At 39.5% G+C, this 20,918-nt stretch overlaps 1 protein-coding gene across 9 annotated transcripts in view; it reads right to left on the bottom strand.

Moving 5' to 3' along the window:
* LOC128025086 (histone-lysine N-methyltransferase 2C) overlaps positions 1-20,918 on the bottom strand; it is a 108,348-nt gene that overhangs the window by 17,005 nt on the left and 70,425 nt on the right. For 7 of the 9 annotated variants that reach the window (XM_052611090.1, XM_052611116.1, XM_052611125.1 and 4 more), the window contains 14 exons: positions 18,419-18,563; positions 18,030-18,268; positions 17,741-17,814; positions 17,064-17,267; positions 14,686-16,545; positions 14,257-14,573; positions 12,490-14,159; positions 11,850-11,961; positions 11,675-11,741; positions 11,255-11,318; positions 10,794-11,026; positions 7,341-8,870; positions 7,058-7,249; positions 156-323 (listed from right to left, as the gene is read on the bottom strand). In XM_052611090.1, coding sequence (XP_052467050.1) covers positions 156-323; positions 7,058-7,249; positions 7,341-8,870; positions 10,794-11,026; positions 11,255-11,318; positions 11,675-11,741; positions 11,850-11,961; positions 12,490-14,159; positions 14,257-14,573; positions 14,686-16,545; positions 17,064-17,267; positions 17,741-17,814; positions 18,030-18,268; positions 18,419-18,563 — 6,875 coding nt within the window. The remainder of the gene's footprint in view (positions 1-155; positions 324-7,057; positions 7,250-7,340; positions 8,871-10,793; positions 11,027-11,254; positions 11,319-11,674; positions 11,742-11,849; positions 11,962-12,489; positions 14,160-14,256; positions 14,574-14,685; positions 16,546-17,063; positions 17,268-17,740; positions 17,815-18,029; positions 18,269-18,418; positions 18,564-20,918) is intronic. The other 2 variants (XM_052611098.1, XM_052611163.1) reach the window with 1 other exon arrangement.

Raw genomic sequence — 20,918 nt, 5'->3', positions numbered from 1 at the left:
TGTAGAGAGAGAAAAATACGAGTGACCATCTGCACATCTCATACATGAAATCTAATAAGTGGAGTTTACTGCTGATGAGACTTGAAGTAGGTCATAAAAAAGCTTCAGCAGTAAATGTACAGTCATGGAGTGTTTTATTAGCTGCTCTTAATTACCTTGTAAATCAGCTGGGAGTAATAGTCAGAGACACCGTCCAATGAGGCGCTCCCAAATGAGCCCGAGAGACGGCTCTCTCCGTCCAGCTGGCCGCCCCCATAGGGCACGAAATGGGCAAAGTTCACCCCCACAAGAGGCTCCATTAGGGGCAAGAGAGAAACCTGCTGCTGCAATGAAACAAGAAGACACAAAGAGCGACACATGGTAATCATGAGTTAAAAGTCATGCTTAGAAAAGCGTTAGAATCGAGAGACCTGCACTCATGAGGTCATGTATGAGTATATTTAAGAAACCTGTCAGAAAACTGACTACTTCTCATGTGATGAGCGTAAGGTATGAGATACATCCTATGCTAAGACTCTTTAAAATTGTTTAAAAACCATTTAATTTCACAATGACTATATCTACTATTATATTGAAATGTTTGGCGCCAAAACAATTTTTTCGTTTTTAAAAGTCTCTTATGAACACAAAGGCTGCATTCATTTTGAGCAAAAATACAGTAAAACTGTACTATGAGATTACATTTTTTTTTAAAGTTTTCTTTTAAAATATATTTTATCCCTGCAATGCAAAGCTGAATTTTCAGCATCATTAGTCTTCAGTGTCACATGATCCTTCAGAAATCATTCTAATATGCTGAATACTAATATGCTGACAAAAGAACAAAACAAAAGAATTGTTAAATTGCTAACAAAACACACATAAGTAATGAGCAATGCTTTGGATAGAGAAAACTTCAGGAGGAGATTTAAAAACTGCGGTGTTGATTCCAGATTCCTTAATCATAGAGCTCATTATCTACCAGTTGGAATGGCACAGCCTCTCCTGTCTGTAATCATGTCTGAAATTAAAAGCAGAACATGCTAGACTCATTCTCATAGTGCACGTCAAAGTGGCTTCGACAAATACATATATACACACACACACACACACACACACGCACACATATATATATATATATATATTAGGGGTGTAACGATACGCGTATTCGTATTGAACCGTTCGGTACGACGCTTTCGGTTCGGTACGCGGTACGCATTATGTATACCGAACGGTTCGTTGGAGTAATTAATTATATTTGAAAAAAAAAAAAAAAAAGAGAGAGATAGAAATATACTGCTACTCAGCAGGCGCTCGCTCACTCAGTACACGCTGAAGGCTCGTTGCAAAATAGCCAATGCGTTTAACAGACTAGAAATGAGAAGATCCTCCAATAACCAACAGGTCTGGTGTTTGGGTGCACTTTGGATTCCCTTTAAGCTATAATGGTGATGGCAAGAGAGTGGTGGATAAAAAAACAACGGTATGTCGCATCTGCAACATGACAGGGTACACCAGCGGGAATACAAAAAAAAAAAAAAAAAAAAAAAAAAACACCAGCGGGAATATCTGGGATATATGCGTCAGTACTATCTGGGAAAAGACGAAAAAAAGGAGAAACATGCATGCAGCAAACTATCCCTGCAGCATTTAGACACTATAGCTTACAGGGAATCCAACTCAAACACCAGACCTGTTGGTTATTTTAGGATCTTATATTTCTGGTCTGTTAAATGCATTAGACATTTTGCAACGAGCCTTCAGCGCGTGCTGAGTGAGCGAGCGCCTTAGGGGCCGTTCACATATCGCTCCTAAAAACGCGTGGAAAACGCTAAGCACGTCTTTCTCCTCCTTTCCAAAGCGCTCGGGCAGAAGCGCTCATGAGGCGTCTGTCTTTGCTAAGCAACAATGACGTGCTCTCTCCATGAGACGCGGAAATTTCAGCGAAGGATAAATGGATTTGCAGCTCTAAAAATTGCTTGCAGTAGCTCTGCTACTAAATTTATTTTAAAATTGCAATCCATATACAACTATGATCAGCTGTTCCTTCATCTTGGCTGAGCTTTCAACCTTGTTACGGGAAAGGATGAAGCTGATTGGTTGGTTCTTGTCACATGACCCGCGGTGCGCTTGCGGCATTCTGAAAAGTTGAGATGTTTTTACATTTTGCTGTATCTAAAACGTATCGAACCGAACCGTGACATCAGTGTATCGTATCGAACCGAACCGTGAATTTTGTGAACCGTTACACCCCTAATATATATATATATATATATATATATATATATATAAATTAGTGCTGTCAAAATTAGCGCGTTAACGCATTCGATTAATTTGAAATATTTAACGCGTTAAAAAAAAATAACGCAATTAACGCGGTTGCAGTTTTTTTTTATTTCCAGTTGTGGCCTATGTGTGTTCAACGTGCAAAGAAATATGGATAAGACCAAGGAAGGACTTTTAGACGGAAAGTTTCAGTATAAAACTCTGCCGGATTACTCTTCAATCTGCCACAAGAAACATTACTCTTCATTCACTCTGCCACAAGAAACAGCAACATTAAAATCATGAACTCAAATGTCATTGTTTAAAAAAAAAAAAAAACAATGACTGTAACAGTGCGCAAATCAGACCTTTCTGTAACGCTAACGTTAATAAGCTTAAACGAAAATAAAGAAATAATTGTGTAGCGGAGTATTTTTTGTACACAGTGCCGCGAACTGTCAATCACTCCTGTACGCGTGCATCACTGTCCTCCTCACAGCTGCAGCAACTTGCGCTCTCTCTCTTCATCAAGCTTTAAAACAAAAAGGGGACAAAAAGATCATATTGTCTTTGTGCATAGGCTATAGATTAATTAGATAAATGAATATCTAAATTTGTGCCTTGCCGTCTACGGTATTTTTTTAGAACTTAGAAAAAAGATGCTGCAGCCAATGAACAGCCAGCGGGGGCTGCAGGACGACTCAACCTCCGCAAACAGTTTTTAATGTTTATCAGACAATAAATACTCAAGATTTTGCTTTAGTATAACTCACAACGAGTTTCACACACCTTCTCCGGCCACGTTGAGTTGTTGACACTTAACAGTGGGAAAAGCGACACATGCGCTATTCACTTGTGTAACTTAAGGGTGAATGGGTAATGTAGTTTCTGCTCTGGGTGGGATGAATTAGGAAGCTTGCATTGTGAAGGGTGCTCTGAAAATCGGCAAAAAGACTAAAACCTCTATTAAAAAAGATGTCCAAATGAGCGTACCGGTACGCTACAAGCAAGTTCTGGGCGCATGGAGAGGTGGCGGTACGCTCAAGAGATATATTTGGAAGTGGCGGTACCGGTGCGTACGGGCCCACTTAAAGCACTGGCAATGACTATACTTTGGAATTTTTTTGGAAATCATTTTAGTTTTTTATTGGTATTGATTGTTTTGAAATTCAAATGGTACTTACATGCCTGTGTTTTTATTTCTGTAATAAATATGGCTTTCAAGCCAACAGTTAATTTGGAGGATATTGATGGTTTATTGCAGGTATGTTGTTTACATGAGAAAATCTGTGTTACAAGTTAAACAAAAATTCCAATAAACAATCATATTTTGAATTTAAATAGTTTCTTTGTCTTGAGTTTACATTAATTATTTACATTTTACATTTACATATCCAAAAAGTTTCAGTCTTTTAATTGCGATTAATCGCGATTAATTTTAAAAAATTGTGCGATTAATTAGTTAATTTTTTTTAATCGATTGACAGCACTAATATAAATATATAAGTGATTTCACATAGAGCAGCTGTTACTACACTGAGCCGTTGTTAATAGAGAAGATGCGCAAATCCACTTCATTTTCAGCGTTTTTTGGCGCATCTTCACAGTTAACAATGGCTCTGTGTAGTAACAGCTGCTCTATGTGAAATCACGCACCTGATGGAATTAAGCGCTGATTAGAGAACTGGCTTTACTGACGAGATGTGCATTAACGATCGGCCGATCGTGATCGGAGCACCCCTAGTTATCGCAATGCAACGAGTGTATACTATCTAACATTGAGTGGATTTTCTACTGTAAAATCACTTTCTAAATTAGCATTTAGTCTTTTTTTTTCAGTAAAAATACATAAACGTCCTCAAAAGAAGATACTTTTAGAAAGGTTTTTCCGTTACACTTAACAAAAAGGTTCCAGTATCTTAACTGCATTAGTTAACAAGCATTTATTAATTTTAATAAATGTTGATTCCAACAATTTTTTATAAATTATTTAAATCAAAAGTTGTATTTATTAATCTAATTTAATGGACCAGAGCTAGTATGAACTACAACGATTTCAATCTCATAACCGATTTACAAATCTCATAAATGCACATTTTATTCACAATAGAATATAGATAACACATCAACTGTTGAAAGTGACATTTTTAAACGTTATGTCAAATATTGGCTCATTTTGGATTTCATGAGAGCTACACATTGTTATCATCATCTACAATGCATAATATCATCCAAAGATTCAGAGAATCTGGAACAATCTCTGTGCGTAAGGGTCAAGTCCAGAAAACCATCCTGGATGCCTGTGATCTTCAGCCCTAAGACGGCAATGCTACTGTAATGGAAATCACAACATGGGCTCAGGAATTCTTCCAGAAAACATTTTCAGTGAACACAATCCACCGTGCCATTTGCCGTTGCCGGCTAAAACTCTATAGGTCAAAAAAGAAGCCATATCTTACATGATCCAGAAGCACAGGTGTTTTCTCTGGGCCAAGGCTCGTTTAAAATGGACTGTGGCAAAGTGGAAAACTGTTCTGTGGTCAGACGAATCAAAATTTGAAGTTCTTTTTGGAAAACTGGGACGCCATGTCATCTGGCAGATCATAGATTCTTAAAAAATCTAACTGGACACCCTCCGCGGAGCGAGACCCGCGTGTAGGAAACAAGCGCGCTGCGGTTGTCCATCCCACACCCCCTCTTGAGGGCTACCTGTTTGATCCTGCCAGTAACATATGCTTGTCTCAAAGATTAAGCCATGCAGGTCTAAGTACACACGGCCGGTACAGTTTCTTTCGGAACATGCTGCACAACTCCTTGTTCAAGCTCTTGTTATGTCCAGGCTGGACTATTGCAATACTCTCTTGGCAGGTCTTCCAGCCAGTTCTATCAAACCTTTACAATTAATTCAGAACGCGGCAGCAAGATTAATTTTTAATGAGGCAAAACAAATACACGTCACACCTCTGTTTATCAATGTGCAATGGCTTCCAATAGCTGCTCGCATAAAATTCAAGGCATTGATGTTTGCGTACAAAACCACCACTGGCTCTGCACCCATTTACCTAAATTTGTCAGACTTATGTGCCTCTAGAAGCTTGCATTCTGCAAGTGAACGTTGCTTGATTGTGCCATCCCAAAGAAGCACAAAGTGACTTTTACGGACTTTTAAATTAAATGTTCCCTCCTGGGGGAATGAACTCCCCAACTCAATCCGAGCAGCTGAGTCCTTAGCCATCTTCAAGAATCGGCTTAAAACACATCTCTTCCATCTTTATTTGACCCTCTAACTTTAACACTCAATATTCTAATTCTATTCTTTAAAAAATCTAACTACCTTTCTAATCTTTTTGTATTCTATTTTTATTTTCATTTATTATGCAATTATATATATGTGTGTATTTGTAAAGACTTCTAACTAGCTTGCTCTATTCTTTTTTTATTTTTTATTCTGTTTTCTTTTTATTTATTATATTATTTAAAATCCCATGCTATGTGTACTGTGTTAACCTAACTGAGACTTGTTATAGCACTTATATATCATTGCTCTTTTTGTTGTTTTTGATTGCTTCCACTGTCTTCATATGCAAGTCGCTTTGGATTAAAGCGTCTGCTAAATAAATAAATGTAAATGTACATGAGTGCATGTGGCATGGGCAGCTTACACATCTGGAAAGGCACCATCAATGCTAAAAGGTATATCCAAGTTCTAGAACAACATATGTTCCCATCCAGACTTCGTCTCTTTTCATTGTCATTTTCCAACATGACAATGCCAGAGCAAATACTACATCAATTACAACATCATGGCTGCGTGGAAGAAGGATCCAGATACTGAAATGGCCAGACTGCAGTCCAGATCTTTCACCCACAGAAAACATTTGGTGCATCATAAAGAGGAAGATGCGACAAAGAAGACCTAAGACAGCTGAGCAACTAGAAGCTTGTATTAGACAAGAATGGGACAACATTCCTATTCCTAAACTTGAGCAGCTTGTCTCCTCTGTCCCCAGACGTTTGCAGACTGTTATAAAAAGAAGTGCGGATGCCACAGAGTGGTAAACATGGCCTTGTCCCAACATTTTTTTAGATGTGTTGATGCCATGAAATTGAAAATCAACTTATTTTTCCCTTAAAATGATACATTTACTGTATTCTGAAACTTCTATGTTTTTATTCACAATTTGTACAGTGTTCCATTTTTTGGGAATCAGGTTTGTAGCAATCAGTAGTATTTTTATTAACTAAAATTAACATAGATTAATAAATATTATTTTAGTGTTCATTGTTAGTTAATGCATTAAATATAGTTAAAAAATGGAACCTTGTAAGAGTTACCTTTTTTTAAAGTTTACTAAATAAACAATAGCTCTTTATTTGAATTCTTTTTTTCAGCGAAGATGCATTTAATTGGGAAAAATCATAGTAAAGACATTTATAATGGGAAAAAATCCATTTAAAATAAATGCTGTTCTTTTGAACTTTCTATTCAAAAGAAAAAATGTAGAATGGTTTTCACAAAAAATATGAACATTAATAATAATAAAAAAAATTAAAATATTTCTTGAGATTTATAAAAGATCATGTTACTCTGAAGACTGGAGTAAAATTCAACTTTGCCATGGATATACCTTTCAAATAAATTAATGAGAGACTTAAATGAAAACACTTTATTGCTATTGCTCATGATGCTAAATGATGTGAGTCAAAAAGCAATGTGAGTCAAAAAGAACACATTTCTTGTTTGGTGTTTATGAAGGGATCCCTACTGACAAGGCTGTGACAGACTGAAAATAAATAAAAATTTTCATCGTACCTGTTTTAACTGGGTCATTACTGGCTCAGTAGAGGAATACACTGCTTGATTCCCATCCTCTTCTTTCTTCCGCTTTTTACAGCGGGGAGAGGGTCTGTCTCCACTCTTGGGTGCCCTCTTGTTCCTCTGTTTCTTCTTGTCCTCTGGAAGTAATGGCCCAGGGAAATCAGGGTAGTTTGAATCCGAAAAGGTCTGTAGGGATGAAAAAACTGACACCATTAAGACAAATAGTTGATAAATAACCATGAATAAAAATGAAAATGATGCATCCTGACTCCCTCACCCCATTGCTGTCCATGGAGCTCTGTCGCAGAAAAGCTTTGTAGTCCATGGATCCCTCTTCCTCTGGCCTCAAACTGTCTTCAGACCTCTTTGGTGGAGTCCTCTTATTCTTCAGGAGGTGTTTGAGGAGTTCATTCCCAGCTTCCCCTTTGGAGCTGTTGGCTGGACTTTGGCTCGCAGGATGAGGCAACATTCCTTCCCTCTCTCCCTCTACCTTGACCATGCCTAGTCCCATTTCCATCTCCATTCCCTTATTCCCTTGGCAGTCACTCGCCTCCACCTTCTCCAATTTGATGTTGGACAGGATCCTGTCATGCATTTCCTGTTGGGTCATGGCCATCTCTGGCCCTCCACCGCAGCTGCCTTCAGAGAGCTGGCGCTCCAGCTCAGAGTGGGGCTGGCTGCTCATGGAGCCTGGTGTAGACGATCCAGGCTGGGACGTTTCGCAGAACTCATGGTCGCCAAAGACCATTGGGTTCCTTGTTGGTGTGGATGATGTATCTGAGACGCAGGGTGTTAACGGGGCAGTCAGGTCTGAGTGAGGTGTGGAAGGAGCTCTCAGAGACTCACAATCATCATCTTTCTTCTTCTTGCGGTTCCTTTTCTTCTTGGCCTTCTCCTCTGGAATGATGTTGGAGTACAGCTGGATAAGTGATGAACCGGGACCTGGGAAGTTTGGAAACTGATGCCCTTGAGTTGGATTCTGAGGCATCATATTTGGCCCAGGATATCTCAGAGGTCTAGCTTGTGCTTGGACAAAGTTAGGCCCATGGGGTGCTAGGTTCTCAGAAACAAACCCCGGTCCCATTTCCTGAGGGAACGGACCGTTAACCATCATTGGTCTGGAAGGTCCTCCAACGAACCCTGGTTGCATGCCTTGCTGCTTTGGAAATGGTGGACATTGCATCTGCTGCTGCATTCTGGGTGGCTGCATGAAGTCCTGTGGTAAATCCTGGTTATAAAAAGGCATTTGGGACAAGGCCCTCATGGTGCCATCTTGGCAGTTAGGGACTTGCTGCTGCTCCATGCATTGTTTTACCCGCTGCCTTTCCACCTCCTTCATGAGCTGCACCCTTTGCCTCTCTTGCTGCTCCCGTAGACGCTCCTTACGCTCACGTTCCTGGAAGCTTTCGCTAAATGGGTTGGTATCATCGAAATTCACATGAGAAGACTCACCTCCTGCCTGCCCCTGACTGGGCTTAGCCACTGGCGGCTGAGGAGGCTGTGCCTGCACTACTTGAGCGGGCATTACTCCTGGCATTTGAGGTCCTCCACTGGGAACAGGTGCAGCGGGGTGCCAACCTGCTGTGATGGTCACATTAGCTGCATCTGGTTGGCCAGGAGGAAGACGAATGGGCATCATGGGACCCATCATAGGTTGGTTCATTGGGGGCCCAACTGGCATCATACCAGCATGAGGCTGCATTGGTGGCATTCCATGCATCATTGCAGGCTGCATGACACCTTGTTGCTGCTGTTTAACCCTGTACTCCTCTATCAGCTCTGCATGCTCCTTCTGCTGTTTGCGAATCTGGAAAAAACAGACAAATTTTACTTTTAATATTCTTAAATTGGACTGAAACCTATTTCGTACTTTACTTTTTCCATTCATTTCAACAGGTCTATGACATTTTAAGAAAATGCTACAATGTTGTCTCTATAATATATAGTGGTGAATCCTTGAAACAGTGCACAAATTAAGCCAACAATGGTATTTTAGAAATAATACTAGACGTGAATTCTTTGTAAATATAGCAGTATTTCTTACATCAGAAAATATAATTTCATATATAGTACGGGGGCTGTTGAATGTTGAATCTGATTGGCTGATGAACATTCTAAGGCATGCAATTATTTTCAGGGAGACACACAGCGAAAGTAGTTCCAGTCAGGTCTTGACCGCATTATATTTCAAATGTTTTCCAAGCCAAGCAAATATAGTAAACATTAAGATAAAATCAAAAAATTATTTCCCTGTTTTTACCACAAAACTATGTTTTATTATATACAAGAATCTCTCATAGAAAATTCAAACACTAACAGCATGGACACAATCGCACACGGAAACATACACGTGCACAGAAACATGTTGTTAGCACTGATCTGATGATTTTAGTAATTTTTTAGTGTTTTTAGTTTTTAGATTTTAGTGAAGTAAAAGCTACATGCCACATCACACGAGCGAGGTAATAACGGAGATGTTCTTGATGCAGATGCACTTCATGAACAGTTTCGGTTGCACAGACTCGGGTAATTCACACAAGCTTAATCACTCTCTCTCTCTCTCTCTCTTTCTCTCACTCACTCGCTCGCTCGCTCTCTCTCATAACTGCATTAATAACTGCAATAGTCTGCTATCAATGGGCTCAAGCCTCCATTACTAGATCTAAAATGACATTTGGGAATTAGTAACGTTGGATGGGATGAGTAAGAAATTTGTGTTTTAAGAGTACAAAAACCTGACAAATGTCTTGAAATATGAACAATATTTGAGGTGTGGTAACCATAGTATAAGAAGAATAATTGAATATAAGAAAAAAAAAAGCACACCTGAGCTTGAGGAAAGATCAACACCTAATTTTCGAATAATACCACGGCCCGTTGTCAATTATTCTTATGTATATTACCATTTAAATTTGTATAAACCATAGCTGAACCACAAATTTTACACATTTTCATTATCAGAATGTGGGTAGCACTTTATTTTACAGTCCTGTTCCTCATGTACATACTATGTACTTATTATATTTATTACAATAACTATGTAATACCTAGGTACTAACCCTGAACCTACCCCTAAACCTAACCCTACCCCATGTAGTTACCTTGTATTACCAGAACTTCCTTAGATAAATACACTGTAAGTACACTATAAGTACATGGAAGTACACGTACTGTAAAATAAAGTGCAACCAGAATGTGTTCTATCCTTGATTACTGCAAAAAACTTTGCAGTTAATGTCTAACTTTGACTATTAGAAAGAGAAACAGTCTTCAAAATATTTAAGTATTTATAGAATCTGTATTCACTGTTAACAGTTCTGAACAAATACTAAATAATGAGATGATTAAGTTCACACTAAGGACAATAACTGTCTGAAAATAGTGACATCCATTCCTCAACTTTAGTGCTAACAACATAGACGAATAATATCATTTGAATCACAGAGTTTTTTTCCAAACGATGAACAATTAAAATACTGATAGCCAATCAGAGTCACCTGACTTCAAATAGCTTTATCATTTAAAGCTGCAGACGACAACTGCAGCATATATTAAATAGGTTGTTTTCATCCACTGGTGTGAATTGACCTTGAATTAAATAACAAGCTGCATTGTTTTTAGTATATGTGTTGTAATTTACTTTTCAACACTATCATAATACTTTTTGAGATTGTTATAAACTGAAAACTATTTAAAACCACAAATGACTGATATTATGTGTGTGCTTTACCTGTTCCAGCTGTTTCTGCACCACCCCCTGCTGTTCTGTCACATGTTTCAGCTGCTCTGCGTCCTCCTCAGGAAACTCTCGCCCTGCTTTCTTGGCAGTTCTCTGCTTGGCTGACAGGGCCTTTTTTGACTTTCTGTGAGCCCCAATCTGCTCCTCCAAAAACTTCTGCTGCATCTGAAGCAGCTGCTGGGTTTCCCTGAGCCAGTCCTCATACTGAACCTTCTGTGCATCATCTTGATGAGACAAAGGTTGAAATTTATTACCAGCATACATACAAATACATTTACAGAATCATTTTTGTGATTAAATGTAAAATGACAATTTAATATATGCTTAGTTTTGGATTACATTACACATTATTAAACATCTTTATATTCAGAATTACATTTATAGTGTCTTATAACTGGGTAAGAAACACCAATATGGACTGTATTACTGATCTATTATTATTAAAGACTTACGGGCAAATCCTGTCCCAAAATTTGGGGGATTGGGTCGTGCCACATGAGGAGCAAGTTTGTCATCCTAAAGGAGAAATTAACAGAACAAAGAGACAATCATTATGGACTTGAACTGCAAAAATTATTATTATTACTATATATATATATATATATATATATATATATATATATATATATATATATATATATATATATATATTTATTAATTTTTTTGCATTATCTAAAGAAGAAAATCTGCCCAATTGAAAAAAAAACATTAAAACTACAGCTATTGATTACTATACACTTATTGGTAGGTAAAGTACAATCAAATTTCATACACACAAGAGGTGTAAGCGTTCAAATTTGGCTGAAATCTGCGAAATCTTAAAGAGTTCATTGTGGGCCTGCTGATAAAGAGAAATCTGATTTGAGTCTCACCTGTCCAGCCAACTGCATTGGAGATATATCTCCATCAGGGCCTGGTAACGCCTGCTCTGTCTGGACACTAATTGAGATTTCGTAAAGACGAGAATAATGGAAGAGTCGTAAAAAACTTGCAAACTGAAATAAATCAAATAATATTTCAGTCAAATAAACGAGCCCATTAACTCACTTGTTCATGACCATAGGAGACATTCCCATGTTGTTCTGGACCATCATTTTATTGATTCCTTTTAATGCAACCATCTTTGCCTTCATTATAGGGTCAGTGATAGCATCAAAATCTGAATAAATCAATGGAAAGAATGCAAATTTAAGCAAATTATATTCAAGTACACAGTTTCTTAAAACAGTTTCTTTAATGGATTATTCTGTTAAATATACGTAAAGCTCTATCCACAACATCTGCAGCATTTTACTGATTACCACCAACAAAAATTTTTAAACCTCAGTTTGTAAAAACAAAAGTAGTTTTACAATCAAATCAAAGTGTATGCAACAATTCCATCAGAAGTGCATTTCATATATATGCTTATATATACATTTACTCAAAATTACAAACAAAATGAATCAGGATTTCCAGCCGAACAGCAGGTTGAAACTGTTCAAAACAATTTAGCAATTTGTGCACAACCACATTTAAAAAATTGCAGTAAAATAGTTGCACAATGAAATGGTCAAATGTTGTACAATGGGTTTCTTATCTTTTCATTCTTTGACCAGCTGTTTGCCAAAAGCAAATTAGTTAAAGGCCTAATCTCGAATCAAGGAAGAACAAAATTACATTACTTATTTTATTAGCTACCCCTTACCTATGTTGGGGAAGAAAGATTCGCTAGAACGATGTCTAATAATAGCTTGCATTTGCTTCTGCTGCTGCTGCTCCTGTCTCTCCTGATCCAGGAGGTCTTGAAGAAGAAGTGGCTGCTCTTCCAGAAGCAGTGGTCTGTTCTGAATGTCTTGCTGTGACAGCATTGCCTGTTGAGTAAGAATACTGTGTTGTTCCCCTGAGAGTACAGCATCCTTTTGATCCAAACCAAAAATATGGCTTTGCTGCTGTTCCTGAATGGAGCCTGGGACTTCTAATGCACTTTCACCATGAGAAGACCCCAACGATTGGTCAATACTGAAGCTAGTATCCCTCCCCTGCACTGAGAAGTTTCCTTGCCCCAGCATAGTGCTACTCAGTGTGATGGTAGCTTCCTGATTTGGAGGGTTGCTTTGTGCCGCTGACTGTCCACAGTGTTCATGCTTCTGTGATTCACCTTCTAGTGGTACATTGACCAGCATGCTTGAAAGCACCGGAGTAGCATCGGAGTGAATTCCAGACTTTGATACTTGTAAACTGGCATCAATGTCATTTTCAAAGCCGGCTTGATTAATGGTAGCACCATCATTTACCTGATTCTTACAAGAGGTGTCTTGGGACAAGCAATCTTTAACTCCATTTTTGCTATCCTCCTCTGTTTTCAAGGAAACCAGCACCTGATCCTGGGGAACGCCTTGACCTTGAGACTGATCGGTCTTGTCTACCACTTCCTTCACTGTCGATGTAGAGCATGATGATGATGATGAGCCATCAAAACTATCAGTCTTTTTCTCTGCTTTTGTCTTTTGGAAATCAGATGTCTCAGTGTGGTCTTCTATTGGATCACTAAGATCCAGGTCCTCGCTAAGATCTAAATCAGCAACAGCATAAGCAATTATATCAAATTTTCCAGATGTTAAGAAGTCATCTAGATGCAGGTCATTTGTTTCAAGATCCAAGTCCTTTCCATCATCTGGATCGAGATTTAGGTTCTCCAAGTCAGCATCGACAAGGTCCTTCACCTCAACATCTTCAAGGTCCTTCACAGCAGATTCATCAGTATCGATTTTCTCCTCAGGTACTTCATTTGTGGATAAAGGGACCTCATCGTTTTGAACAGCAGATGTAGCAGCAATATGTAGAGCACTGAGAGTCTCGTTGGAAGCTGGTTGGCTTATAGACCTTGTCAGGGGGATTTGTGGATGTCCAACTTTCATGGGAATATTGGCCTGCTGTAAATTTCCCAAGCTGAGAGATGCCTGCATCTGCGTATTAGCTACCTGAGACTGATTCATTGTTGTGTCCATTGGCTTTGGAATCTGACTGAAGGGGAATCCCATTTCTTGGCCATCCATGAAACTTAATGGTCGTTGCTGTGAGGGCAATTCCATTCGATTTCCCTGCATAGTAAGAGTTCCAAAGGGAAGCCGCTGTCTGCTATCTGGCACTCGGTGTCTCAGTTCTATAAAAGGCTGCCCCATGATGTTGTGCTGTTGCACGTGTAGGCCACGAGGAGGCAAATGTGAGGTTACTAAAGGGTTGCCTCCTATTGTTTTTCCAAAATCCATAGACATGGATCTTCTCATCTGTGGATGAACTTCAATTATTGGGTCCTGCATCTGATGAGGCCTTGGAGCTACCTGAGGACCTTGGTTATTAAGAGTGATGGGCATCCTAAAAATAACAGGAGAACATTATTTTTTTGCAGTGTTTGAAAAACTTTAACCAATTCATCTCATACAGATGTTTTAAATTATGTAAAATCACCCACCTTGGCCCAAGCTGCCTTATATTTGAGTCAGCATCCCCAGGAAACTGTAGTCTAGGAAACTGGCCTTCAGGGAAATGTCCCTGCTGATCTCCTGGGAATGGCCCATGGAATCTCTGAGGGGCTCTTACAGCCCCTGGACCAGGATATGGTGGTGGCGGGTGATTAAACATTTCACTCTGTTGGCCTGCAGACTCCTGACTCCAGTGCTGAGGGGTTCCTGGAGGCATGTTCAGAGGATGATCCTGTACTCCCTTGTCTAGACGTATGGCACTTTTCTGCTGTTGCTGTTTGAGGATCAGTTCTCGAATACGCTGACGCTGTGAACAAATTAAAGTTGTATTATATGGTGTTGTACAAATTATATATTGTAACTAATACAGTGCACAAATAAACCATCTTAAACAGAGTAGCAACAAAACAAAACAACACCTGTCTGAGTCTTTCCTCAGCTTCTGCAAGAGGTACCGTTTGAGCTTCAGAGCTGGGCTGGCCCATTGTGTGGGAACTGATACTCTGTACAAAACCTTGTTGTTCTTTGTTGTGTCCACACTGAGGATGTGGAAGCATGGGGGCCTGCTCAAAAGGGTCATGAATGGGAGTTTGATTGGGTCTACTGGATAGCAGCTGAGATCCGGTTTCGTCTGTCATGCCCAGATGTTTGAGAGGCTGGGGTCCATGTTTTGTTGGACTGGCAAATGTGTCTAACATCAGGACTTGAGAAGGAGAGAATGGATCTTGATTAGACATGGGCCCAGGTCCAAAGCCTTGTCCGACGCCTCCAGAATAAGGGGTTCGTGAGGGATGTGCATATGAATCATTAGGTAATGACTGGGACCTTCTCACTGACTGTGCATGATGATCTGGCCCAACAGACCGTGGTAGTCCGGGAGGTTGATTAAAAGGATCAGGAGTCCTTTGGTGACTTGGAGACTTGGGGAACCTATCTGCCATTCCTGAGCGTGGGGTACCAGGGGATTGTGTGTAAAGGTCCATTGACATAGGGGACATTATGCGGTTTTGAGTCTGCTGCTGAGAGGGCTGATTCATCATGACCGGATGGCGAGATACAGGCTGCTGGGAGTACGGTTCAGGGTCATGTGGTCTAGGTGTGCCTGGCATTCTGGTGTATGGGTTAGAAAATGGAGACTGAGAAAAAGGGTCACTCAAAGGTCTTGGTGTAGCAGGTTGTTGGCCATAGTCACACTGGGAATAGTCTGGTCGAGGGGTGGAGGGGGCTCGAGCATATGGATTACAGGAAGGCTGGCGTGCCATTGGCCTAGGCTGAGAAAAAGCAAGGTTTTGGGGCTGTCGTGAAACCCTTTGATTTGCATAGCCGTCACTAACTGCAGGACGAGGAGTGAGCGGAGGCTGCGCATAAGGATCATTCTGTTGACTCTGGGAGAATCCCTCAGAGGAACGAGGGGGCATCATTGGTCTTTCGAAGGGATCCCCATTTGCTCTACGGGGATGCATACCTGCATATTGTTCCTGAGTCTGAGGGGGTGGCATAGGGGTTTTAAAGACCTGGACGGACCCAGATTCATTGCTCCCTGGGATAGGTGTGAGTAAAGGACGAGCATATGGGTCTGAGAGTATCATCCTGCCCTGAGGCATCCTCTGGTAGGCTTCCTTTCTCACAGACACCCTAGAGAATGGATCATGGCCTGGGGAGCCAATAAGATGCCTCCCTTCCAAATTCTGACTAGCTCTGGGAGGGCACATAGGTTTGAGAAAAGGGTCTATAGCTCCTGCTGGTCTTGGGGTGTCTGGGGGCTTGGCATAGGGGTCATTACATATGGCTGTTGGAGAGCCAACTGGCTCTGAAAGACCTCTGGGAGAGTTCCCTGAGTCTGAGCTACGGCATGGAGTTCCCTGCCCAATAGTTGGTGGTCTGGGGGTGCCTACCATTTTGGTATAGGGATCCCAGGGTGAGGATGGTCTAGAGCCAGAAGAGCTTGGGGAGAACATCTGAGGGCTCTGTGGCTGAGATCCTGAAGATGGGGGTGGTGGATGAGGGCGCAAAAAGACATCATCTGGGGAACATGTGGGCGTGCCAGGCAGCTGTGAATTTGAAACCCCATTTTTTGAACTGGTTTGCTTGGGAGACATGTTCCCATCGTTGGAATGCACAGACACTGGACTCTTCAGGTTACTGGAAGAGTCATGCTCATATTGGCTGATTGACGGGAGCTGTTGCTGCTGCTGCTGTTGAAGTTGTTCATTCTTCACCTGCTCAAGTTTCTGTGTAGCTTCAATCTTAGCTTGCTGCTTACTTTTCTGTCTCATTTGCTGCAACAAGTGAACAAAATACATATATACATCATTAAATAATAAGAAAATGTATCATTATATTACAATTACAATAAAATTCCTTCAATAGTAATAAATCAAACCAATTTGTCTGTTGACAAGCTTAATTACTTCTTGGCAAAAGGGAACACACAGGATGTGTGTCAAATGAGTTCTGAGAATTTCCTAAGAAATCTGAGTTTATGCATAAATAAAACATCACATTTAAAAATATATATATATATATATTCCTTTCTGCCCTCTCAAACCAAAACCATGCAAACATTTCAACAGTAAAAACTGTAGCACAAAATACAGTTGACACATTTGTTACACGTTAATTTTGTTTTTAATGTTATGCTCTCAATGAAAAATGAAATGAAATGTCTCAGTTCTACAAATTAGACAAAGATGTAGAGATGTAATTTATATCATTTACTTGCTGCTGACAAAACAAAAAAAATTCTGGCAGTCAACAATTTAGCTCTTTTCCAAAGAAATGACTATAGAAGACTTACCTGTCTATACTTCCATTCTTGTTCATGCTCTGATTCCTTGTGCTTCAGTGGATCTTTGAACAATAATTCTGGGTCCAGTGGTGGAATAGCAGGATCAAAGACTTCTAAAGGCTGCTGTGGCTGAGGCGGCTGCCTCTTAATGGTCTCGTTGGACATTTGAACTTTGTTAATGCGCAGGGCTGCCCTGTTATCTCTGGCCTTTTGCTGTGAATGGCAGAGTGGTTGTGCAGTGTTGATATCAAAGAAAGACCACTGAAATTCAAAGGTTGCGGACATTTCCTAAAATTACATGGTTTTTAGAATAATTGTCTAAAAGGTTTTTTTTTTTTTACTTTAAGTGGCACTCAAGGTAATGTTTCCTTTAATCTTATATTTTTAAATTTATTTATCGTTTAGACCATAATGAGCTCCTTTCGTCCAATTTATTCTTTTGACTTTTGAGTATCACTCAAGAGTCCCTTTATCCTGTTGAAATAAATTCAAATCTGGTTTATTATTTTTAGTGACGGCCTGATCCTTGTCTAGTGGGTAGACCAACATAGCCATGTTATTCACCAGCAAAATTTAGCAGCATTCAAAACACTGTATATGTTGGTTCACCAGAAAACCAGCTTCCTATGCTGTTGGTGATGATGATATAGATGAGATCTATTGCAGCAGATACTATGTTAACTTACCACATACGGAGCCCGGTCCTGTGAACTTGCTTTTCTCCACAGTTTTGCAATTTGTTTCACTCGTGTTGACCAGTCTGTAAGGTTATAATATGAAAATAAAAGTATCTATTAGAAGAATAACATTGAGAGACATTAAGAAAAGATGTAAATCTAAATAAACCATATTGACTTTCTTAATTGCATTAATATATAATATGCTAGATTACATAATAAAAATAATAAAACATATAGCACTTTATTGAGTTTCCATGCTGCTAATAACAGATCACTTTGAAGTCCCTTGGCTGACCTGGATATTCCTCCTTGAGGTTTGGGAAGTTGACATTAGTGTATAAGACTGGTGCAACAGTGGCAAGTTCTCCAAGCATTTCCTCTTTCTCCCACTTCAGAGTGCTTTTCTGTGCTGTGGACAATGACATGGAGTCTCCCTCCACCTCAGAGACAGCTGCTGGAGCAGAGGCAGAAGCTGACCCCGTAGCGGACCACGGACCAGCAGTCTCCTGCACTATCAGATTGAACTTCCTGTCCCTATGCAGTAGATATAATAAATGTCATCTAGAAATAGTGATTCCATCTTACTAGTTCTTGACCCTACTGAACAAGAAAAGACTAACACAAAAAATTAGATATGTATGTGTGGGTGTGCATATGTCTGAAGCAGATATACTCATGGCTGACCTAAGATTGTCTGAGAAAGGCATGCGCGGCATTGATGGGATATTTCGAGCCATATCAGGCTCTGTTCCAGGACCAATTTGGGACTGTGAAAACTGCTGTTTGGGGTCCATCAAACCGTTCATCACTGGCATTCGTGAAGACATTCCTGTTCAAAAACATACCAATACAACTGAGCAACAGTGCATGCAACAATGTCTGGTCTTCAAGACTGATCACAGTGAATGTAATTCAGTTTGATTCAACTGAGAATGAACCACCTCAGAAAAATGTGTTTACAGTAATGCACTTAAGGGATGAGTCAAAATGTCACAGACGCCATCGATTGAGCTTTTACAAAACCCAGAACATTCCGGGAAATGTGAAATGTATGAATTTTGAAGAATGTGCAAATGCCATCGACACTGAATTACAAAAATAATGTCCATCAGGTTTCTTGAACTTTCCCTGTTTGTCATTGGTCAAACAGAAAGTCTCAAACAAAACCCCCAAAATCATGCTGGTTCAACAACATAGATTTATTTAATGATGTCATGCAGGTAGTGGAATAATCATTTTTCATAATTTATCCATTCATTAATGTCAGATTACAGCTGTAAAGACAGACTTTTTCGCTGTTTTTGTTCTCCACTGTTTTGCTTTATTTTCAGATCTTTGATTCAGTTGTATGATTCCTATTACATCACTCTTTACAATGCTTTTAATCTTTTGACAAACTAAAAGACCTTAAATTAAATTTGTATTTATAAGAAATGAAAGATGTAGATTATATTGCATGTTTGCTTGTTTATTTTGCTCAAGAACATGATCTATGTTAAGTCCATATGTAATACTAAAAAGAAACTATGCTTCTAAACACAGGACAATGGTTGTATTTCCAACCACTTAAAGGGTTAGTTCACCCAAACTATACTTGTAATGATGACACTTGCAACTAGGGCTGTGCAATTAATTGCATTTATTTTATAATGCATATATAAATACCCATGCATATATATATGTGTATATATTAGGGCTGTCAAAAATAGCGCGTTAACGGCGTTAATTAGTTGTTTGTCGTTAATTACGTCAAATTTTTTAACGCATTTCACGCATGCGCAGTGTGACAAATTATTCAGGTTAGGAAAGTCTCGTCGATCTCTGAATTCTCAAGATAGTAAAAAACAGCGGCGAGCGCCGCGACGAAAACACCGAAGAAGCTTAAGGTTTTACCCCAGTTACTCTCAAATACATTCATGCCAAGCTCGATAAACAGAGACGACTTTGGTAGTTGATACGCTGGAGCTTCTTCTTCCTGTTATAGCAGTGATCCTCAAATCTGGCTCGCGAGTTTCATGCAGAGTTTAGCGCAGACTCCAATTAAACACACCTGCCTGTGATTTACTAATGATCCTAAAGACACTGATTAGCAAACTCATGCGTGTTTGATTAGGGTTAGAGCTAAACTTCGCAGGAAAGTGGATCTCGCGAGCCAGATTTGAGGATCACTGTGTTATAGCGTCCTGTGTTTCACACTGCGCATGCGCAGAACGCCTACATGCAATGCAGCGAAAATTACAGCTGTTTGGAAAAGCATATGCATTTTTACTTGGTTTTACTGGCACTTGAAGCCTTCAGAACGTGAAAATATTGATCCTAAAGTATTGTGGCAGAGCAAATGAACACCTCCCAAAAACAAGAGTGCCCAGAGTGCTGCTTATGTGATTGTGGCGCATGTTTGTGTTTCTGAGTTCATTCTTTTGAGTTTCTCTATGCATAATTTCATAGATATGTGGCTATATTTAACCACTGGTTCACCTAAAACTCTTACACTATCTGTAGTTAAATGGCATGGTTTGATATAGTACTCAGGTAAATTTGATATAAGTATATGTTAAACTTTTGAAATTCAGAAAAAAAGAACCACATATTGATGAATCAATAAATGAAAATTATGTATCTGTGTCCTGTTATTTATCTTTTGGTATGCATTTCAGAAAAAAAATGGTTAGGATTCAGGTGTAGTTGCAAATAGTGATTAATCATGATTAATCCACTGAAAATTCTGATTAATTTGATTAAAAATTTTAATCATTTGACAGCCCTCGTATATATATATATACACACACACACACACACACACACACACACGTGCTGGTCATTGCATTCGATTGTCATGCGCGTCTCGTCAGTAAAGCTGGTCCTGTGATTAGTAGTAAATCACCATCTCCTGCTTCCACATTGCACAGCATTCATTACACAGGGCCATAGTTCACTGACAATTAGGCAATATCGTGTTCATAATCACAGATTAATCGCATTAGATTTCAAACAAGGTATCGCCTAGCTTGTCAGTAAACTGCTCTCTGTGTAGTTAATGCCGCTCAATCTGAAAGCAGATGGTGATTTATTACTAATCACAGGACCAGCTTTACCGACGAGATGCGCATGACAATCGAATGCAATTAATTGCACAGCCCAACTTGCAACCACAGTTGGCTAATGATGCTTTCGGGAAACCCAC

This window comes from Carassius gibelio, chromosome A2 (genome assembly GCF_023724105.1).
Source record: "Carassius gibelio isolate Cgi1373 ecotype wild population from Czech Republic chromosome A2, carGib1.2-hapl.c, whole genome shotgun sequence".
NCBI classification, from domain to species: domain Eukaryota; kingdom Metazoa; phylum Chordata; class Actinopteri; order Cypriniformes; family Cyprinidae; genus Carassius; species Carassius gibelio.
Note: the sequence above shows the minus strand (reverse complement) of the source record. Positions and strands in the feature narration are given on the sequence as shown.